Genomic DNA, 22894 nt, shown 5'->3' with positions numbered 1-22894 from the left:
TATAGTCTGGTCTATAGTCTAGTCTATAGTCTAGTCTATAGTCTAGTCTATAGTCTAGTCTATAGTCTAGTCTATAGTCTAGTCTATAGTATAGTCTATAGTCTAGTCCAGGGGTCGGCAAACTCGCGAGCCAAACGTGGCTCTTTGGATGTGGAGCTGTGGCTCTTTAGTTTCATACACACATTTTATTTATTAAAAAAAGTATATATTATAAAATCATTCCGATTTAATAATTGCTACTTTGTGAAAAGAAATATTTTATACGAGAGATGCAGCTCGAAATCATTTGTTGAAAAAAATTATTATTTATTGTTTATTAAAAGCCATAGAAAGAAAATTTTAAAAATCTTACAGGATTTATGTAGAAATGCACCTTTAATATCAGTTGGTGTATTAAATGTCGATATTATTTGTTTTCCGTTTATTTAAAGTTTCTGAAATGGTCCTTTCCTAATATTGTTATTTTCATAATATCTTATGTATGTATATAGAATGTACGTTTTTTTGGTAGTTTTCTTTAATTTTTAAATAGTTATTTTTTATTTTTTTGTTTATTTTTATTTTTCAATACGAAGAAAAAACGAAATATTTTAACGAAAAAAATTATTTATATTAAAAAATGTTGCTTGTCGTCTGTGGTAGCAATTGTAATTAAGCTGAGTGCAACTATTGAAAGCCGTTTAAATTTTTTTGTTCAGCGCCGTACTCTTAATACTTAATATTCACATGAATGAAATTGTAGTAAATTTTGGTAATTATTATTGTTATCTCGGTCTTGTTATCAGTTATTTAGTAAAAACTTTATAAGCAAGTGTTAAAATGTCTTCAATTTACGACAATTTGCCTTTGGTAAGTACTAATTTTAATATAAAATTGTTGATAAAGAAAAAAACTATTTTGAAATATCTTAATAACAGGAGCATCCTCGCAAATTGATACCGGCTTTATGTCAACAGTTTTATCATTTGGGATGGGTTACTGGCACCGGTGGTGGTATTTCGATTAAATTGAAGTAAGTTTTAAAAAGTGATTAGGTATAAAGTTAAATACTTTAATTATGAAACGGTAGACTAATGTTTGTAGATTCCAAAAGAAGTTATTTCCACAAAACGTTAGCTTAAAAATAGCAAAGACTTAAACCATAGAGTTTAAAAGGTCATTGTAAAAGAAAATGATGAAGATTAGAATATATTTCAAAAGATTTTACTTTACAAGGTCGCAATTTAAAAAAAAAAACTTAACTTTAAAAATAATTACATATTTCTAGCAATGAAATTTACATAGCTCCTAGTGGTGTACAAAAGGAACGCATTTTACCTGAAGATTTATTTGTACAAGACGAAGAGGGCAAAGATATACAAATACCACCCGATTATAAGCAGTAAGTTTTAAATTCGTATTAAACTAAACGTATCAATTAAATAAACAAAATACCATTCCTTTAAAGTTTATCCAAAAGTCAATGTACACCACTCTTTATGTTGGCCTATCGTCATCGTAATGCGGGCGCTGTTATACATACACATTCCCAGCATGCTGTTATGGCCACTTTATTATGGCCCGGTGAGGAATTTCGTTGCACTCATTTGGAAATGATTAAAGGCATTTTTGATGATGAATCGAAACGTTATTTACGTTATGATGAAAAATTGGTGGTGCCTATTATAGAGAATACTCCGTTCGAAAGAGATTTGGCAGATTCTATGTATGCAGCTATGATGAAATATCCCAGTTGTTCAGCGATTTTAGTTAGACGTCATGGTGTCTATGTTTGGGGTGCCACATGGGAAAAGGCCAAAACTATGTAAGTGTTTTTTATTCTATAATTTACATATTATTTATTAATTTTGTCTTTTGCAGGGCGGAATGTTATGATTATTTATTTTCGGTGGCTGTTGAAATGAAAAAAGCTGGTTTAGATCCTGAAAAGTTTCCTTAAACATTAAAATGTTTTGTTTATAATTTTTTGCTTGTATTTTAAGTTTAAAATACATATTCTTGGTTTATTTTTGTTTAAAAATTTAAAAATCTCTAAAAAAATATGAATTGTACAACATAAAATAAAAAATTAATAATAAAAACCAAAATCCTTGCATCATATTCGATGACTTGATAGCTGGTGACTTAGATGTTAGCTTAAGTTTTAAGTATGCAGGTATGTGTAGGAATATTTTACATAAAAAGCCTTCTTTCGTCCTTTCCCTTTTGACTCGTTTTCATTTTATAAAACAAAATTATATTGGCGTCTTAAGCAATTGTAATTTCTAAACTAGTTTATTAAATAAAACTAATATGCATAAAGTTTTCATCTCATGCGACGCATTTTACGCTCCATTTTACGTTGTTTTTTCTCATTGATTTCGGGTTCTTCTTGTTCATTCTTTTGATCTAACCAAGGTTTAATCACACTACCCCAAAGCATCCATAAAGCTCTGAGAGGTGCCAATAATAATAAATACCAAAAGTAATTGGAGATTAGTACCAACAACATGGTGCCCGACGTTAAAATAATCAAGTCCTTGACATTTCTACAAATTCAAATAATATCAAACTTAAAATAAAGTTACCTTATAGAATTCATTCATGGTTAACTTACTCCGCAATACCACCTTCCATATTCAAATCATTGCCAGAATCCACTAAAGCACCTGTTTCAGAAAATTTAGGTTTAGACATAAAAGCCATAAACTGATAGGCAGCCCCCAAGGTTAACAAAGCCAAAATACTCATAATCTATTAACAAACAAGAAAAACAACACTTTACAAACTTATTGAGTTGGATTTTTTTTCGTTTTACCACTTACCACTGTCACCTTGCCCACTTCAAAGAATATAAAATTGACTAACAGTGAGGCGGCTGCACTTCCTAAGGCCATATTACGATAAAAACTTAAGGTACCCTTGTTTTCTTCCACTATCTGTTTGGCTCCTTTTGTGCCTTGCTTGCCCTTTTGTTGTGGCTGTTTTAATCATGTTGTTATTACAAAGAGTTTGAATTTTTTAGGATGTTGGATATACTTACCGCCATTTTAATTGATTTAATTGAAAATTTATAAATAAAAACTTGAAAAACGTTTCGTTGACCAGATCTACTTTCTATTTCTTCTTTTTGTCAAGGGTTTTTCTCTTTTTTTACCAAATGACAACTGCTCTGTTTACGATTGTGTGTGATGACACGCGTCAAACAAGACACGACAGTAAATGTCAATTTAGAAGTCATTTACACGGTAGTTTTCATAGTTTGATTTATAAATAAATCGACTTTCGAACATCGACTTATTTTTATATGTTAAAAAATTGGTCAATAAAAATTAATTTACATTTATTTGTAAATTCTTTAAAAAATGTTCAAGTTACTCTCTGCATATTAAAAATAATCGGAAAGTCAAAATGACGACCTTTCAAAAAAAGTTCAAAAGTCGACTTTGGAAATAAAAGTCGAAAATAGTCGACTAATTTCGACTTTTAGTAGAAAAAATCGGAGAAAGTCGAAAAAAGACAAAAGTAGTCAAAAAATCGTTGACAAGTCTGAAATAGTCGGAAAAAGTCGAAAATAGTCAAAAAGTCGGAAAGTCGAAAAGTCGGAAAAAGTTAAAAATGGTCGAAAAACGTCGAAAATAGTAGAAAAAAATCGAAAAGTCGAAAAAAGTCAAAAGTCGACTATTTACAAAATACTAAAAGTCGACTTTTAACTAACTGAAAAAAATCAAAAAATCGTGTTTGCTTAAAATGCAAAAAGTTGAAAAGCCGACTATTAACTAGGGTTCTATAAATCGACTTTCGAATAATCGAACAATCGACTTTTTGTCGAAAAAAGTCGAAAAGTGGAAGTCGACTATTTTGTTCCAAAAAAGTCGATAACTCGACTATCGTCTATGAAAAAAGTCGACTTTGTAAATAAAAGTCGGAAAGTCGGAAAGAGTCGAAAAAAGTCAAAATGTCGGAAAAAGTCGAAAAAATTCGAAAAGTTGGAAAATGTCGAAAAGTCGGAATAAGCCGAAAGATGTCGAAAAAAATCGAAAAAAGTCGAAAATAGTCGGAAAAAGACGAAAAAAGTCGAAAATAGTCGGAAAAAGTCGAAAATAGAAAGAAGTCGAAAATAGAAAGAAGTCGAAAATAGTCGGAAAAAGTCAAAAAGTCGAAAATAGTCGAAAAGTCGGAAAAAGACGAAAAATGTCGAAAAGTCGGAAAAAGTCGAAAAGTCAGAAAAAGCCGAAAAGTCGGAAAGTCAAAGAGTCGGAAAAAATTGAAAAGTCGACTATTTATAAAATATTAAAAGTCGAAAAATCGACTTTTAATTAAATGAAAAAAGTCGAAAAATCGACTTTTAACTAAATGCAAAAAGTCGAAAGTCGAGAACCCTACTATTAACTAAGTGCAAAAAGTCGACTTTTACCTAAATGCAAAAAGTCAAAAAGTCGACTTTTCGTTTCAACTATAGAACCCTACTAAGAACCTACCTTGTTCGCAAAAGTAAAAAGTTAAAGTAATGTCAAAAATTCACTATATTGTTTCTTTTAAATGTTATAAATTTCTAAAAATCGATTGTTCGAAAACCCTAAAACCCAGTCTGGCATCTCAATAAAAGTAATAAATGTCTGACAGGGTTGGCAATGTTAGTGAATTGTAATATTTTTGGTACAGGCACAATTCTTAAGTAATGACTCCAAAACTAATGAAAAGTTAAGTTATTTTTCAATAATACAAAAACTAATCAATGGCAATCAAACAGAAATTGCTGAAACAAATTTGTTTCATGTAATGTACAAAAGGAAACTTCGTTCATTTAATGACATCTTAGTTTGCATTTTGGAAAGGAAATAAGATTTGGTACCATTTAAGTTTAAAAAGGTCCATTTTAAAGCTTATTGGTACAAATTTAATTTGCCATCTCTAATATCTTTCTAATCTATTGTTTTCTTTTTGATTATATTTAAATAAATCTATTTGTTTATCGTTTCGTACCTTGTACCTAAAAAGCAATAATTGAAAAAACCCACTACTAGAACACCGGGACTAGTTAAAATCTTTCCTAGAACATTACTAGGTATATTTGAAAGGAAAAACATCTTTATAAAACAATAATTGACAAAATGAACATGGATAAATGGGTGCAACTTAACAACCAAGCAGCGGGACGGGATAAAATTGCCCGGTATGTAAATAAATCATGTAATTAGTAGAGCCACGATTTCTATGTTTTCTTTTATAAAAAGCTTAATACAATATGCCTCACGAGCATTATGGGATTCATTGGAATCGGCAGATATGCGACCGGGTGTGGTGGAAGATTTTAAATCTTTAGAGTATATTTTAAGTACATTCCGTAAATGTAAGTAGTTTTACTAACAAAAATAATACATTTATGTTTTTTAAATGACTTTCTTTTACCAGTATTACGTTTTGGCAAATGTTTGGATGTTTTCTATGCCAGCTTACGCACCATACACTATCCTGATTTGGCTATACGTGTTACTCTTACAATGGGTAAAATTTCCCAAGCCTTGTTCCTATTTGCCGATCACTTTTTATGGCTAGCACGCACTGGTCTTTTCAAAAGTATCGATGCCAAAAAATGGGGCAAATATGCCAACAAATATTGGTTACTATCGATCATTATGAATTTATGTCGTGATGTTTATGAAATCTTTCGCTTGATGGATCTTCATAAAGCTAGTGTTAAGAGTGGTATCTCCCGTTCCATGCCGGTGCGTGTTAACTCGCCAAAAGATTTCTCACGTTTGGCTTTGCATTCTTACGGTTTAGTTTTGGGTCATAAAGATGTATTCGTCGATACGCTTAAGAATGTCTGCGATTTCTTTATTCCTTTGACAGCCTTGGGCTATACTAAGTTGACACCACGAACAATTGGTATTCTGGGAGCTATATCATCAATGGCGGGTTTGATAGCTTTAATAGAACCAACCGCTAAATTGACGCCAGCTTAGTTGGCAATTATATTTATGTATGAATTGAACATTTTGCCTAATTTAATGTTATTATTATTATATTCAACACGAAATTGTTTTTAGTTTTTAGAAAAAATACAATATTAAGGATGAAAAAATAAAATAATTATTTTTTATATAAAATAATTATAAGAGTAGAATTTTTATTGATATTAGTGTATAAATTAATTGATTAGTGGATGGACAGATATGAATATATGAATAGACGGATAGATAGATAAATAGATAGATAGATAGATAGATAGATAGATAGATAGATAGATAGATAGATAGATAGATAGATAGATAGATAGATAGATAGATAGATAGATAGATAGATAGATAGTTAGATATATAGATAGATAGATAGATAGATAGATAGATAGATAGATAGATAGATAGATAGATAGATAGATAGATAGATAGACAGATAGATGGAAAGATAGAAAGATAGATAGATTGACAAAAAGCGTCGCATGTAACTTGCATCGTAGAACGTAGCGCATGTATGCAATGCGCGTAAAGCTTTGACGCGAAGATGCGTAGTGTGGACCTCCGGATTGAAACGCGTAAAACACTTCAGCGCGTGTTGAATACTTCCACCTTTATAGCTCCGTACCTTTTAAGAGTAGAAAAGTAAACAGCTATGTTAAATGAATGATATTATAAAAAGCAAAACATATATATGAACTTTTTGTTATTAATAATAGCGACATAATGTTAATTATCTAAAAAATACCGATATTTATTTTTCGTATTTTAACAATTTCAAAGAATTTTTATAAAAAAAACTAAATCGCTAGACTATTGACTCCCGCCAAATTGTTTTCAAAAATCGCCTAATTTGTCGGAAATTACCAACACTGTTAACACAAAAAACAGCTGTGTAGTGAAATTTTTTTTTGTTTTGATTAGAAGTGAAAAATTTTTTTTTTAACATTTATACCTATTTTACGACAACTTTATACAAATAATTATAACAAAATTATTTAATATAAGTATTAAATATAAATAAAACAAACAACGTCATGTATGCTCCCATGCATAGCATGTCAACTGGAGATCCACACAATCGCTGTTGCGCTGGTCGCGCCTGGTGTGTTAAGGATATATGTGGAGTTTTCTGTGCCGTTCTTACATGGCTGCTAATCCTATTCGCTGAGTTTGTTGTAATGCGCGTCATTTTATTACCAAGTCCACATCCAGTATTTAGTACAGTGAACACGATAATTTTTCAAATATTAGCCTTTTTAGCCTTTGCCTCACACATACGCACCATGTTATCAGACCCGGTAAGTTGTTTTGTAAATTGTTTTGTAAATGATGAAGATGAGGTCAGCGCATTGATAAGATTTATGCGTAATAATTGATTACATATATGTTATGTTGTTTTGTTCTTTTACCACTATATGTATGTATAGGGTGCTGTGCCGCGCGGTAATGCCACCAAGGAAATGATCGAGCAAATGGGTTATCGTGAGGGACAAATGATTTTCAAGTGTCCCAAGTGTTGTAGTATTAAACCAGAACGTGCACATCATTGTTCGGTGTGTCAGCGTTGTATACGTAAAATGGATCATCATTGTCCATGGGTGAATAATTGTGTGGGCGAAAATAATCAAAAATTTTTTGTTTTATTTACGGTAAGTGGAAGAAGCAATAGATTGTTATGCCAAATTATTATTTTTTATGTTTAAATGATGTTTAACAAATGGGCTGACTATATGACAATGAAAAAAATCGATGGAAAGCTAAATTTAAGAAAATACTTTATTTGCCTTATGATTTTGTTGTCTAATAATTTATGAGTTTTGCAATAATTTAAAAAGATTTATAAAGAATCTAATACTTCACCGCAGATGTATTAACTGCATCCTGAATTTTCCATATTGGTAGTATTTGAAATACATAGAAATGGATGTCTTATTAGAGAAAACTTTTTCATAAAAATAATTATCAACACTAGAACAATTTTTCAAAATTTTAAAAATAGTCTTCAAAATTTTTGCCTTATAAAGCTACAAAAATATTTTTATGAATCTTCATGAACTACATAGAGATTATATTAACAGTTTTAAAAAAATTTGGAACTTAAGTTCGAAATTTTGAAATTTAAATAAAACTCTTTTAAAATTTCTTTTAAAAATCAAAATTTTGAAGTTCGAAATGGAAAAAATGTGAAAAATTGTTGTCAAATTTAAATAAAATTATATTTTTATTAATTCTCATGAATTAGAAAGTATTTTAACAGTTTTCAAAAATTTTCGAACATGAGTTCGAATTTTCGAAAATAAAATAAAAATTTTGAAAATTAATTTTAAAAATACTTAAGTTTTAATATGATAAAAAATACAAATAAATTCAAAAATTCCATAAATTTTCAAAATTTTGAAGTTCGAAATTTTAAGTTCGAAATGGAAAAAATGTGAGAAATTGTTTTTAAATTTAAATAAAATTATATTTTTATCATTTCTCTTGAATTACTAAATATTTTGACAGTTTTCAAAAATTTTCGAACTTATGTTCGAATTTTCGAATATGAAATAAAAATTTTTAAAATTATTGTAAAATTACTTAAATTTTTTAGATTACTTAAATATGTTAAAAAAATACAAATAAATTTAAAAATTCAATAAATTTTCAAAATTTCGAAGTTCGAAATTTTAAGTTCGAAGTGGAAAAAATGTGAGAAATTGTTTTTAAATTTAAATAAAATTATATTTTTATCATTTCTCTGGAATTACTAAATATTTTGACAGTTTTCAAAAATTTTCGAACTTAAGTTCGAATTTTCGAAAATAAAAGAAAAATTTTGAAAATTAATTAAAAAAAAATCCTTAAGTTGTTAGATTACTTAAATAGCTTAAAAAAACTTAAAAATTTAAATAAATTAAAAATTCAATAAATTTTCAAAGTTTTGAAGTTCGAAATGGAAAAAATGTGAAAAATTGTCAAATTTAAATATAATTATATTTTTATTAATTCTCATGAATTAGAAAATATTTTACCAAATTTCAAAAAATGTTCGAACTTAAGTTCAAATTTTCGAAAATAATTTTCAAAAATTTGAAGTTCAAAATGGAAAAAATGTGAGAAATTGTTGTCGAATTAAAATAAAATTATATTTTTATCATTTCTCTGGAACTAGTAAATATTTTAACAGTTTTCAAAAATTTTCGAACTTAAGTTCGAATTTTCGAAAATAAATTGTGAAGTTCGAAATTTCAAAAAATTTAAGAAATTATTGTGAAATTGAAATTAAATTATATTTTTATTTGTTCTTATGAATTATGAAATATTTTGAAAATCTTTAAAATTTTTCGAAAATAAAATAAAAATTTTGAATATTTTCGAACATTAGTTCGAAATTTCGAAAATTACAAAAAATCGAAAAAATAATTTTAAAAACTTTAAAAATCCTTAAAATAAGACGAATATAAAAAACAGTTAAAATTTATAAAAATTTTAAATAATTTTTTAAAAAAATTCCAAATTTTAAATAATTTTTCAAAAAAGTTTCAAATTCAAAAATAATTTTTTTTCCAATATTGAAAATATTAAAAAAAAAATTTTAATTCTCTTTTATTTGCTATTATTTTCCGCACAGTTTTATATAGCTTCCATCTCAGTGCATGCCATATTTTTGGTCTTAACCTCTTTTGCTGAATGTGTACGCAATGAATGGCGTCAATGTTCACCCTACTCACCACCAGCCACAATATTTCTTTTACTTTTCCTAACATTTGAAGCTTTAATGTTTGCCATCTTTACCATCATTATGTTGGCCACTCAACTAACAGCCATACTCAATGATCAAACGGTAAGTGTTGTTCTTGCTGTTGTTGTTTTTTTTATAATTTTTTACAAAATTAAAACTAATTTCATTTAATTTTCATTTCTAGGGCATTGAACAACTTAAAAAAGAAGAGGCCAGATGGGCTAAAAAATCTCGTCTTAAATCTATACAATCAGTTTTTGGACGTTTTTCTTTAGCTTGGTTTTCACCTTTTACTAAACCTGCGGGAAAAACTAGATTTAATTCACATTTTTATTCAGTGTAAAAAAAAGAGAAATAAGTGCCTTTCTACAACACTTAAGCAAAAACAATATTAATCATGATGAACTTTACCAAAAACAAGAATAGTTACATCCGTAAGCATATATAGACATATTAATATAACTTTTTTTTTGTATTATGATATCTATTCTATCTACATATTTTTAAAGAGTTTTTACTGTGCAATAATATTTCCTTCTGTTTTTTTCATAAACAGCAACAACAACTTTATGTTGTATACAGTCATATGATTGATGATGTAGATAATTAGTGTGTTTTAAAAAATACCTTTTTGGTTCTATCTCACTTATCGAACGAATGAAAGAATAAACTTTGAAACATTTCTGAGTTTTATCTTTATACCCTACACCACTGGGGAGGGTATATGGGGTTTGTGTTGATGTTTGTAACTCACAAAAATATTGATCCTATACCCACCTTAAAGTATACCAATCGGCTCAGAGTCATTTTCTGAGTCGATTTAGCTATGTCCGTCCGTCCATGTAAACCTTGAAATCAAACTAAAGGTCGCAATTTTAAAGATAATTCAATGAAATTTGGTACATGATATTCTATTGCCCCAGGGACGAAGCCTATTGTAAATGTTTAAGATCGTTCCATTATTTCACCCTGCCCCCATACAACTGTACCCCCGAATGGAGCTTGTAAACCTTGTAATCAAACTACGGGTCGCAATTTTGGAGAAAATTCAATGAAATTTGGCACATGATCTTCTATGGTACTGCGGACTAACCCTATTGAAAATACTTAACATCGTTCCATTATTTCACCTAGCCCCCATACAACTGTACCACCGAATAAAGCTTGTAAACCTTGTAATCAAACTAAAGATCGCAATTTTTGAGAAAATTGAATGAAATTTGGCACATGATCGTTTATGGTACTGTAGACGTAGCCTATTGAAAATAGACAACATCGGTCCGTTATTTCTCCTAGCCCCCATACAACTTTACCCCCGAATAGAGCTTCTAAACCTTGTAATCAAACTACAGGTCGCAATTTTGAAGATAATTAACTGAAATTTGGCTCATGATCTTTTATGTTACTATGGACGAAGCCTATTGAAAATAGTTAACATCGGTCCATTATTTCACCTAGGACCCATACAACTGTACCCGCCAAATAGAGCTTTTAAGTTCAAAATTAAGTTTAAAATACTCTTATCTCCACAAAAAGCTGCAAAACCAAGTTCTATACTAGCCTTGATGACTCTAATGAACTTTACAATTATAGGGCCTCATTTGACCCTAGCCCCTATATAAAAAACTCTCATCAAAATTTTACTTAAATATCCACAGTTTTATTGAACAATAAATAGCTTAAGTATATCTGAAAACTCAGTTAAACTAAGCTTAACTTGCTGTTAGATTAAACTCGGAACAAATTTAGGCGGACTTTAACCGATGATTGTGTTTTTCAGTTTTAGATTTAAGTTCAGTTAACTTTGTTAGTATTGCCAACTTTTCACTCAAAAACATAAACAATGAACAGCTGTTTTTTGCAAACAATACTTTTGTAAAATGTAAAAATTTTGGAAAAATGTTAAATAAAGATTTAACACAATTATATATAAAACAAAACAAATCAGAAAAATGCAATTTACTTAAAATATTAAGTTTTTGTTCTTCCGAAATCATTGTTTTATTGTTTTTGTTAATTATGTTTTCTCACTTATAACTTGAGTTTAATTTTGGCCAATTACACTCAGTTAAACTAAGATAATAAGTAACTTTACTGATAACTGAAAAACACGAAACATATATTAAACCGAGTTTAACCAAAGAATGAAGATTATCTCTATCAGTAAAACCCGCCCTAAATCACATTTTATTCGTTGACAGGTGTAGGGTATTATATGGTCGGCCTCGCTCGACTAGAACTTCTTACTAGTTTTTTCTATATATGCTTGGTTTCTTCTTTAAAAACAAATTCTTAAAAAAATCGTTGTTGTCTTCGTAAAGTAAACAATTTTTATGAACAAAAAAAAAGGAAAAAAATATTAAAACAAATTATTATAGTATTTAATTAATTAAAAACAAATTGTAATTGAGGGTTTAATTTAGTTTACTCTAGTGTGTTGTACTTATATTTGTATATTTTTTTGTAAATGTGTGTGTGTCTGTGTTTGTTTTTTCCTCTCTATTACTCTCTTATAATGAACTAAACAAACGTATATATCTATAAATTTTTTTAATAATAATGCTACATATTTACTATTTGCAAAAATAAACAAATTAATGTTTACGTTCAATGTATAAAAGAAACGAACAAAATTATATTTATATATATTCAAATGTGTATGAGTGTGTGTTTTTCTTAACAAAAAAAAAAAATGCTCAAAATCTTGCGCAAAAACTTCTTTAAAACGCCGGTCATTTTTGAAACATTACAAAAGAGATTTTTCTTAAATATCATCCACATATTTTCAATTCATTTTCTTTCATTTTTAACTCTACTTATCATTATTATGTTGTTTTTATAATAATCAGTATATGCTGTTAGTTATAACCATATTCACCTGTAAACTTTATTTATATAAATATAATTAAATAAACCTACAAATAAAATATATATTTTTTTGTTTATTTTCTTATTTAATTAATTTTTTTTAATTTTCTCTTTTTTTTGTTTTAGACTTTTTTTAAAATCAATTTCAATTCTATTGTTGGTGGTAGTTTTTATTGCAGCATAATTTCATTTCAATTCATTATTTCATCCATAAAACGATACAGAGTATTATTAACACATAGAAAAAAGTCTTCATTTCAAGAAACAAAAGAAAAAAATAACAAGTAAGTATTAATTAAGTTAGTTTTAACAAAGATATTTAACTTTAAATTTATCATTAACTTAGATGAAATTAATTAGAAATGAAAATTTTGAAAAATATCAGATCAGCTTAAAACTAGTGTTAGTTATCTTTCTCTGGAACATATATTTGTTTTAGCACATGCTAAATAAGCAAATTTATTTCACCACCTGAAACTACGTTAGCCTTCGTTCTCATGACAATTGGATCACCGCTCTGGAACGACCCAATTCTCAATCGGTTAAAGATTGTCAACTCAGAAACAGTTGTATCAACCGAATGTTTTTTCCACAGAGAAAAACATCCAGTTACAGCCTAGCTGTTACAATAACAACAACAACGTTAGCCTTAGTTATCGAATCTAAGATACAAATACAATTATAGAAGTTGTGATAAAGATTAGTAAAGTATTTCTAACGTACTCAAACGAACGGAATACAGTCTAAATGTAACTACTTATTAATAAAGCAGCTTGGTTTACTATAAGTCAAAAGATACTCTTGTGTATATCAAATTTTGAGAAAGTACATCCAAAATTGTATATATACAGTGACATTTGTCATGAATATACTATTTGTAATACAGAGCGATAAAACTTTTGAAGAGGTTTTAAAATCAAGTCTGTTTTAGTCTTCGTTGTGTTCTGAGCTTGACCTAATATAATATTCTGGATAATTTTCTCCAACATTCTACTCTGAGCTTCATTTTTGCTTCATTCATGCCAAGATTAGGTCTTATGAAGTTGCTGTTATCATTTGAAAGATCTACGATCAACACTATAGAATGATCTAGAGTCAAGACTATAGTAAGATCTATAGTCAAGACTACAGAAAGATCTATAATCAAGACTATAGAAAGATCTTTATTTAAGACTATAGAAAGATCTATAGTCAAGACTAAAGAAAGATCTATAGTCAAGACTAAAGAAAGATCTACAGTCAAGATTATCTATAGACAAGACTAAAGAAAGATTCATAGTCAAGACTATAGAATGATCCATAGTTAAGAATAAAGAAAGATCTATAGGCAAGACTATAGAAAGATCTATAGTCAAGACTATAGAATGATCTATAGTCAAGACTTAAGAAAGATCTATAGGCAAGACAATTAAATGATCAATACTATAGAAAGATCTATAGTCAAGACTAAAGAAAGATCTATAGTCAAGACTATAGAATGATCTATAGTCAAGAATATAGAATGATCTTTAGTCAAGACTAAAGAATGATCTATAGAAAGATCTATAGTCAAGACTAAAGAATGAAAAATAAAGACTATCGACTAATCAATAGTCAAGACTATAGAATGATATATAGTCAACACTATGGAATAATCTATAGTCAACACTATAGAATGATCTATAGTCAAGACTATAGAATGATCAATAGTCAAGACTATAGAATGATCTATAGTTAAGGCTATAGAATGATTTATAGTCAAGACTATAGAATGATCCATAGTCAAGACTATAGAATGATCTATTGTCAAGACTATAGAATGATCAATAGTCAAGGCTATAGAATGATCTATAGTCAAGACTATAGAATGATCAATAGTCAAGGCTATAGAATGATCTATAGTCAAGACTATAGAATGATCTATAGTCAAGACTATAGAATGATCTATAGTTAAGACTATAGAATGATCTATAGTCAAGACTATAGAATGATCTATAGTCAAGACTATAGAATGATCTAAAGTCAAGACTATAAAATGGACTATAGTCAAGACTATAGAATGACATACAGTCAATACTTTAGTTGTATCTATAGTCATGATCTATAGTTAAGACTATTGAACGATCTATAGTCAAGACTATTGAATGATCTATAGTCAAGACTATTGAATATATAGAATGATCCATAGTCAAGACTATAGAATGATCTATTGTCAAGACTATAGAATGATCAATAGTCAAGGCTATAGGATGATCTATAGTCAAGACTATAGAATGATAAATAGTCAAGGCTATAGAATGATCTATAGTCAAGACTATAGAATGATCTATAGTTAAGACTATAGAATGATCTATAGTCAAGACTATAGAATGATCTATAGTCAAGACTATAAAATGATCTACAGTCAAGACTATAGAATGAACTATAGTCAAGACTATACAATGATCTATAGTCAAGACTATACAATGATCTATAGTCAAGACTATAGAATGATCTATAGTCAAGACTATAGAATGATCTACAGTCAAGACTATAGAATGATCTATAGTCAAGACTATACAATGATCTATAGTCAAGAATGATCTAAAGTCAAGACTATAAAATGGACTATAGTCAAGACTATAGAATGACATATAGTCAATACTTTAGTTGTATCTATAGTCATGATCTATAGAATGATCTATAGTTAAGACTATAAACAAATCTATTATCCAGACTGTAGAATGATCTATAATCCCCTTAATAGTAACCCAATTATGGAAAGATGTAAATCTTTTATAAACATCAAAAATGCATAAAATATTCATTTATTAATTAAAATTTGATTCATTAAAGTAATTCTTACAACGTCACTGATTTTACGCACAAAATCCGAAATAGACTATAAATAAAATTAACGCGAAAATATCACACATCGAATCCAATACGTTTGTATACTATTTAATAAAAATGTATTTCAACAATTTAACCCAGTCGGCAGTTGGCTGCAATGTTAAGCAATGTACTTGGTATGTAGTTCATAAATCCCGGAAACAAGGCAAAAGTCCAAACGTACACAAACTTAAGAAAATAAAAATAAATTTTAAGTACTGAGGTACTGAGAGACAAAATGTATTCGCTAATAAACTACAAGGAGGACACACCATCAATATCATCATGCAAACAACAAACAGTTTTTGAAAAGTTGTTTTTAAGTTGTTGTTTCGTATTTTGTTGTTGTTGTTTTTGTTTTTGTAACACATATAAAAAGAATGAAGAAAACACTTGCTGAAGATCATCACACTCTTAACCAAAATATAAATTAAAATCTATTTTAGAACACACACATACACACATCTCAACTCTTACACTCACATTTCTTGATATTTTCTCAAAATTTTTGCCGAACACACGAAAGAAAGTTCTGTTTTATCTATTTTTCTTAAGATTTTCTTCTGGTTAAGGGGGCTGTGTGGGCTGGGTGGGGTGTTTAACGAAAAGAAAATGCTCGCATTTTTTTCACCGGCCTAAAGAAAATTTGTCTGCTCATTCTTCAGTCAGTCTGAGGAAAACTAACGAAGATCCAGGTACTATTGGCTGGATGAGCGCGTACGAATACTTAACGAATAACTAAAAATAAAATTAAATTTTTGGTCTATACATACACATATACATATAAAAAAAATATAAATATATATTTAAAAAAATAAGTGTTAAATGGTAAAAAGATTAATAAATATAAATTTATGAAAAATTTTATAAAAAAATTTCATGTGATTCATTTTTGAATTTTTCACTTAAAAATAATTTCCATTTATTAAAAATTTAAACTTAAATGTAGCGAAAAATATGGTTTCGTAATATAAGCGAAAAAAGTGCAATTTTAAAAATTATCTAAATTTGAAAAAAGCCGAAAATAAAATCCCCAAAAAAAAATAAAGAAAAAAATTGGAAAACGAAAATAAAAAAATCAAATTATAATCCAACTGAAAATATCTGCTTGCATTCACCACACTGTCTATTTGAAAAAAAATGGTAGAAAAATTAAAGAAAATTTTAAGGAAAAAATGAAAAAAAAAGAATTTTCTTCGGTTTTCGGTAGACTAACTAAAATATTGTGAGTAAGTGTGTGTGTGTGACTGTAAATTAGTCAGTGCTTCGTTTGTAGATGGCGTGTGTTCCTCCTTAAATATGAAATTATGTGTGTGCAAGTTTAGTTTTTTTTATGAGTGTACTAGATGTTCTTTCAAACACCATTTCCATTTTCTTGTCATTTGAAAATCATTTATATTGATCTTCAAAAATTTAGAATTTAGCGACCTACAATCAAGGATATAAACTGATCTATAGTCAAGACTATAGACTGATCTATAGTCAAGACTATAGACTGATCTATAGTCAAGACTATAGACTGATCTATAGTCAATACTATAGACTGATCTATAGTCAAGACTATAGACTGATCTATAGTCAAGACTATAGACTGATCTATAGTCAATACTATAGACTGATCTATAGTCAAGATTATAGACTGATCTATAGTCAATACTATAGACTGATCTATAGTCAAGACTATAGACTGATCTATAATCAACACTGTAGACTGATCTATATTCAAGACTATAGACTGATTTATAATCAAGACTATAGACTGATCTATAGTCAAGACTATAGACTGATCTATAGTCAAGACTATAGACTGATCTATAGTCAAGACTATAGACTGATATATAGTCAAGACTATAGACTGATCTACAGTCAAGACTATAGACTGATCTATAGTCAAGACTATAGACTGATCTATAGTCAAGACTATAGACTGATCAATAGTCAAGACTATAGAGTCAAGACTATAGACTGATCTATAGTCAAGACTATAGACTGATCTATAGTCAAGACTATAGACTGATCTATAGTCAAGACTGATCTATAGACAAGACTATAGACTGATCTATAGTCAAGACTATAGACGATCAATACATTAATATATAGTCAAATTTATAATGGTCGTACAGCATGTGGAAATGGTGTAGTTATATTATCATCTTTATTATTCTTTTGAGATTTTCTTGTTCTAAATCTAAATATATATACAATATATACATATGTATAAATGTACACATATCTTCATACATCCAAATATATATATCATGCATATACAAATGTCTTGAAGTGTTCATAAATATTAAAAAAAAATTGTATAAACGAAAATATATTTTTTTCTTAAATGCAGTATTTTTAAAACAAAATTTTTCTCTTAATTCAAATCAATTGTGTCCTGTATTTTGTGAAAAATAGTATTAAAAATATTAATAATATTAAACAAATTGGAATACATTAAAAAATATTCATAAATTAAAAAAAATCTCAATAATTTTAATATAAAGAAATCGATAATTCGAAAGTGTTTTATGTGTTGATCATTTGTTAATGTTGTGTTATATTTGTATGCAAATTGTTACCTATGGAGAATACAAATGTAAATCCTTTAAAATCTCCTTCCTCTGCAAATCCCTCAGACAATGAGTCGGATACAAAGGTTAAGGCTGATACGACGACTTTAAGCGAAAATCCAGCAGGTTTGTTTTTAATATTTTTTGTTTTTATTTTCGAAGAAAATAAATATTATGTAAGTGAATTTTTTTCAATAATTTAAAATTTTATACTTTTTGACCGATTTGAGTTGAAAATTTAGAACTTTTTTGAGGCCGACTTAACTGACATTCAGTTTCTTGTTCGTGCTATTCTTAGAATTTTTGTGAAGTGTCTTTGAGAGTTGTCTATAGTCCAGACTATAGAGTTGTCTATAGTCCAGACTATAGAGTTGTCTATAGTCCAGACTATAGTCAAGACTATAGAGTTGTCTATAGTCCAGACTATAGTCCAGACTATAGAGTTGTCTATAGTCTAGACTATAGGGTTGTCTATAGTCCAGAATATAGAGTTATCTACAGTCCAGACTATAGAGTCTAGACTATAGGGTTGTCTATAGTCCAGACTATAGAGTTGTCTATAGTCCAGACTATAGAGTTGTCTATAGTCCAGACTATAGAGTTGTCTATAGTCCAGACTATAGAGTTGTCTATAGTCCAGACTATAGAGTACAGACTATAGAACTATAGGTTTATCTATAGTTCGGACTATAGAGTTATCTATTGTCCAAACTATAAAGTTATTATTGTCCAGATTATAATGTTATCTATTATCCAGATTTTATAGTTATAGACTAATCTATAGCACAACACTACGGGTAAGACTATAGTTCAGAGTAACGTAGAGTCTATCGTTCGGATTATATATCTGTTTTTGTTTTCATATATTTTTATTGAAAACAAAATTGTCTTTTATTATAATTTTAATTAATTAAGAAATATGCCGGCTATTTCAAACATGTCTTTTATATCTTTTAATAAAAATATTCAAATCGTCTATATTCGAATATTTACACACTACCGATCTGTGCACATTTTATAAAAACATATGCATATGTTTTCAATAAATACATATTATTTTCACTATATGTTTGTAAACATACACAAATTTTTAAAGATATTTTTAAACATTAAAAGTTCATTCCACTTTTGAACTATATATAATGATGGCCCAACATGAAAAATAATAATAAAACAAACTTTATGGGCATTTTAGACTTTTAGACTTTTTTCTACACAAAAACTGCCATACGTTGTGTATGTTTGTAAAATTCTTATAGCCAATAATAAACTATTTCGTTCAGTGTACTTTTCTTTTTTAATGTATGATCCTAGTTCTAGCCATAAACATTGTGGGGTGCCAACAAAATTTTGTCGTTTTTTTTTTTTTTTTTTTTTTTTTGAAAACAAAAATTGTCTTAATTTCTTTTTTAAAGGCAGACGGAATATTTTAACGTCAGACATTCCAGAAGAGTAGGAAATTTGAATTATTTATTGTTATTATTTTTCTTTTGCTGAAATTTTAGTTTTCAGTTTATCGGAAGTTTATAATTAAATAATATTTTTATATAAAATATTTTACTTTTGTTTATAACTTCTTGTTGTAATAATTAAAAACATGATTTCCGGTTGTTGTTTTTTTTTTGTGATGAATTCGATTTTAGGTAAAATAATAATTTCTGAGGGATAATGAATAATCTATATAGTTTAGATAGGGTCCTATAGTTCAACCTATAGAGCAGCCCATATTGCAGACTTAGAGCAGTCTTGACCAAAGTGCAGTCCTGACTTAAAAGCAGTCCTGAATAAATAGCAAGATTTCTGTATAGTTATGATTATATAGAAATCTATAGTCCAGACTTTAGAGTAATCTGTAGTCCAGACAGCAGTGTATAGTCCAGACTATAAAGTAGTCTAAAGGGCGGACTATAGAGCGATCTATAATCCAGACTATAGAGCAATCTATAATTCAGACTATAGAGCAAGCTATAGTGCAGACAGTTCCGGCTATAGAGCAGTCTATAGTCCAAACTAAAGAGTAGTCTATATTCTAGACTATAAAGCAGTCTATAGTTCAGACTATAAAGCAGTCTATAGTCCAGACTATAATAGTTCAGTTAAGACTATAAACAGTATATAGTCTTGACTTTATTCTAGACTATAGTGCAGTATAAATTCAGTGTATAGAATAGTATATAGTCTATACTTTAGATCAGTTTATAGTTTGGACTATAGATCAGTGTCCAGTCCTGCCTATAAAGCAGATTATAGAGTAGTCTATTGTTCTGACAATAGGGCAGTCTTTAGTATAAACTATAGGGCAGTCTATAGTATAGACTATAGGACAGTCTATAGTTCAGAATATAAAGTGGTCCCGACTACAAAGTAGTTTATATTCCAGACTAAAGGGCTGTATATAATCCAGACAATATAGTAGTCTACAGTTCTCACTACAGAAAAGTATAAAATCCAGACTATAGAGTAGTCTATAGTAGAGACTATATGGTTCTCTATAGTTCAAACTAAACAGTTGTCAATAGTCCAGACTGTAGAGTAGTTTATAGTCCGGACTATATAGCAGTCTATAGTCCGGATTATATAGCATTCTATAGTCCAGACTAAAGAGCAGTCTTCAGTCCAGACTATAGATCAGTCTTTAGTCCAGACTATAGAGCAGTCTATAGGTCAGACTATAGAGAAGTCTGTAGGCCAGACTATAGAGAAGTCTATAGTCTATCATTCTACAATCCCGACTATAGAACAATATGGACTATTATTGCAAACCAATCTATAGTCCTAGTATAGAGTAATCTATAGTTATATTGTCTAGACTATAGAGTAGTCTATATACCACAGTATTGAGCAGTCTATAGACGAAACTATAGAACAGTTTATAATTCAGAATATAGGGCCTGTAGTCTAGGCAATAGTCAAGATTATATATTTTTCAAATTATAGTGCAATTTATAGTTGAGTTTCTAGAGCAATATATAGTACAGACTTAATTTAAGCTTTAGAACTCTAGTTCTGACAAAACGGTGGTAGTTCCTTTAATATTGGCTAAACAGAATTTGTGATCATAACACCTCGTTATATTTGATGTTTGACCATCATTTAAATAATTCGTTTTTTAATATAAAAAATGCATTTTTTATTTAACATGATTTTAACAAATTGATTATTTTGGCTGTGGTCCAATTGAATAAAAAAAATAGAATTAACAAAAATATTTAAAAAATTTTAAACATATTTAAAAATAAAGAAATAGAGAAAAAATATAAAATTAATATGTTTAATATTTGGTCCATTAAATTCTTATATTTAATTAATATATTAATATATAATTTTTTAATTCTATTCTAAAAACACATTAACTGTTAATTACACTGCCGATCGTATAGGAATATTACTGAAACACGACTTTTATTTTGGTAGAAAATTCCAATAATTAATATCAACTGTCATATTAGTAGACATATTATAAATAAATGACAAATATTTCAACTAAAATTAAGTGATAGGCAGGCGGCTGCTAAAACTAATAAGAGTTTTTTATTTTTTATTTATTTATATTTTGTTTGTCTACAACATGTGCGCCGACAACAACAGAGTAGCAGCATCACGTTGACATTTAAAAGTCATTTTTTACAAAATGTCTTGTTGTATTAAAATAACTCAAAACATTTTACGTCACTCAGAATACGTAGACAAAATTATTCAAAATAATTTTAAAGATATTAATTAGTGTTAAAAAGTTTTATTTCCTTTTTCTTTCATTAAAGTAAAATAAAATGTCGATGAATTGAATATGACAGTTTTATTTGAAGGTTGTCATTTTGTATGACTTTATGAATATACATATGTACATACGATGTAAGCAATATTGTGGTAGATATTGTATATTTATTAAATTGGTCCGACTACAATAACATTTTTTAATTTTAAATTAAGTATTCTTAAGGTTTTGAAAAAAATCGTACAACTTGAACAGAACTGAACATAAATGAAATTAGACTAGAACAGAACTAGAACTAAACTAGAACTGAACTAGACCTGAACTAGAACTGAACTAGAACTGAACTAAAACTGAACTAGAACTGAACTAGAACTGAACTAGAACTAAACTAGAACTGAACTAGAACTGAACTAGAACTGAACTAGAACTGAACTAGAACTGAACTAGAACTGAACTAGAACTGAACTAGAACTGAACTAGAACTGAACTAGAACTGAACAAGAACTAGAACTGAATTAGAAATGAACTAGAACTGAACTAGAACTAAACTAGATCTGAACTAGAACTCAGAGAACCGACGATTTTGGCTTAAGTACCTTGTGTGAACACAATTTTGAACATGATCTCTTAACTTACATTCACTTTAATAGTAATGGCATAGTACAACAACTAAATATATTTTTATTTCTTTTCATTTAGATTCCCGTAATTTTCCTCTGGGAGGTAATGAGCACAAACAAAGTAATCACAAGCCTCCAAAAATATCCTTTAGCGAAAATTCGAGTTCATTAATACGATGTATGCCAAACGAAAGAGCAACATTTTTTGTCAAAATCGATACAGAAGAAGATGATGCTGATATTTTACCCCTAGAATTTGAATGGTAAGTTTTATAAAAATATTTATAAATAAATATTAATTTTAAATTAAATATAATTTCGACAACTAATTAATATATTATTTATCAACAATGTTACACAATGTTCCTTTATGACGTCATTGTGATGATATCATCTTTATTATAGTTTGAAAGAAAATCAGTCACAATAAATGTAATAATAGCACCTGTTATTCTGTTAACTACTTTAAATTTAGATATATATTTAAAAAAAAAATTTATTTAAATTTATTACCTTTTAATAATGAAAGAAAACCACTATATCTGTAGTTCTAATTTGAAATAGTTTTTATCATACGCAACTCGGTAAAGAAAGACCTTAAGTTTATAATAAGA

At 28.4% G+C, this 22894-nt stretch overlaps 5 protein-coding genes across 9 annotated transcripts in view; 4 read left to right on the top strand and 1 right to left on the bottom strand.

Annotated features, from left to right (window-relative positions):
* The first annotated feature begins 688 nt into the window (after positions 1–688).
* On the top strand, positions 689–1942 carry LOC111680486 (probable methylthioribulose-1-phosphate dehydratase). Its single transcript, XM_023442140.2, has 5 exons — positions 689–849; positions 918–1012; positions 1268–1381; positions 1448–1804; positions 1861–1942. The coding sequence occupies exons 1-5, from the start codon at positions 820–822 to the stop codon at positions 1937–1939; spliced, it is 675 nt and encodes a 224-aa protein (XP_023297908.1). The 5' UTR covers positions 689–819; the 3' UTR covers positions 1940–1942.
* A 4-nt stretch (positions 1943–1946) lies between these two features.
* On the bottom strand, positions 1947–3179 carry LOC111680487 (transmembrane protein 208). Its single transcript, XM_023442141.2, has 4 exons — positions 3023–3179; positions 2805–2960; positions 2597–2733; positions 1947–2528 (listed from the first exon to the last, which is right to left on the bottom strand). The coding sequence occupies exons 1-4, from the start codon at positions 3026–3028 to the stop codon at positions 2306–2308; spliced, it is 522 nt and encodes a 173-aa protein (XP_023297909.1). The 5' UTR covers positions 3029–3179; the 3' UTR covers positions 1947–2305.
* Positions 3180–4709: 1530 nt separating this feature from the next.
* Positions 4710–6080, top strand: LOC111680479 (peroxisomal membrane protein 11B). The gene is made up of 3 exons (XM_023442130.2): positions 4710–5155; positions 5217–5332; positions 5395–6080. Exons 1-3 carry the CDS (start codon positions 5094–5096, stop codon positions 5946–5948), a joined length of 732 nt encoding a protein of 243 aa, XP_023297898.2. The 5' UTR covers positions 4710–5093; the 3' UTR covers positions 5949–6080.
* Positions 6081–6869: 789 nt separating this feature from the next.
* Positions 6870–10485, top strand: LOC111680475 (palmitoyltransferase ZDHHC3). The gene is made up of 4 exons (XM_023442127.2): positions 6870–7240; positions 7370–7591; positions 9556–9768; positions 9851–10485. The coding sequence occupies exons 1-4, from the start codon at positions 6977–6979 to the stop codon at positions 10007–10009; spliced, it is 858 nt and encodes a 285-aa protein (XP_023297895.1). The 5' UTR covers positions 6870–6976; the 3' UTR covers positions 10010–10485.
* Positions 10486–12677: 2192 nt separating this feature from the next.
* LOC111680462 (myosin light chain kinase, smooth muscle) overlaps positions 12678–22894 on the top strand; it is an 80417-nt gene continuing 70200 nt past the window's right edge. For 2 of the 5 annotated variants that reach the window (XM_046955491.1, XM_046955488.1), the window contains exons 1-3: positions 16195–16693; positions 17726–18071; positions 22360–22543. In XM_046955491.1, coding sequence (XP_046811447.1) covers positions 17957–18071; positions 22360–22543 — 299 coding nt within the window. In that variant the 5' untranslated portion in view covers positions 16195–16693; positions 17726–17956. Of the gene's footprint in view, positions 12819–16194; positions 16694–17725; positions 18072–22359; positions 22544–22894 lie in introns of those variants that run through there. The other 3 variants (XM_046955492.1, XM_046955490.1, XM_046955493.1) reach the window with 3 other exon arrangements.

Source organism: Lucilia cuprina, chromosome 6 (genome assembly GCF_022045245.1).
Source record: "Lucilia cuprina isolate Lc7/37 chromosome 6, ASM2204524v1, whole genome shotgun sequence".
Taxonomy (NCBI): Eukaryota; Metazoa; Arthropoda; class Insecta; order Diptera; family Calliphoridae; genus Lucilia; species Lucilia cuprina.
Note: the sequence above shows the minus strand (reverse complement) of the source record. Positions and strands in the feature narration are given on the sequence as shown.

Bases quoted from the DNA above. Each gene is read 5' to 3' on its own strand.
- LOC111680475 (XM_023442127.2), top strand. From the start codon at position 6,977: ATGTATGCTCCCATGCATAGCATGTCAACTGGAGATCCACACAATCGC. The intron at 7,592-9,555 runs GTAAGTGGAAGA...TTTTCCGCACAG, and splicing joins AATTTTTTGTTTTATTTACG to TTTTATATAGCTTCCATCTC. The intron at 9,769-9,850 runs GTAAGTGTTGTT...TTTCATTTCTAG, and splicing joins CCATACTCAATGATCAAACG to GGCATTGAACAACTTAAAAA.
- LOC111680486 (XM_023442140.2), top strand. From the start codon at position 820: ATGTCTTCAATTTACGACAATTTGCCTTTG. The intron at 850-917 runs GTAAGTACTAAT...TCTTAATAACAG, and splicing joins TTTACGACAATTTGCCTTTG to GAGCATCCTCGCAAATTGAT. The intron at 1,805-1,860 runs GTAAGTGTTTTT...TGTCTTTTGCAG, and splicing joins TGGGAAAAGGCCAAAACTAT to GGCGGAATGTTATGATTATT.
- LOC111680479 (XM_023442130.2), top strand. From the start codon at position 5,094: ATGAACATGGATAAATGGGTGCAACTTAACAACCAAGCAGCGGGACGG. The intron at 5,156-5,216 runs GTATGTAAATAA...TTTTATAAAAAG, and splicing joins GGACGGGATAAAATTGCCCG to CTTAATACAATATGCCTCAC. The intron at 5,333-5,394 runs GTAAGTAGTTTT...TTCTTTTACCAG, and splicing joins TTTAAGTACATTCCGTAAAT to TATTACGTTTTGGCAAATGT.
- LOC111680487 (XM_023442141.2), bottom strand. The intron at 2,734-2,804 runs GTAAGTGGTAAA...GTTTGTTAATAG, and splicing joins AAGTGGGCAAGGTGACAGTG to ATTATGAGTATTTTGGCTTT. The intron at 2,529-2,596 runs GTAAGTTAACCA...TTGAATTTGTAG, and splicing joins ATGGAAGGTGGTATTGCGGA to AAATGTCAAGGACTTGATTA.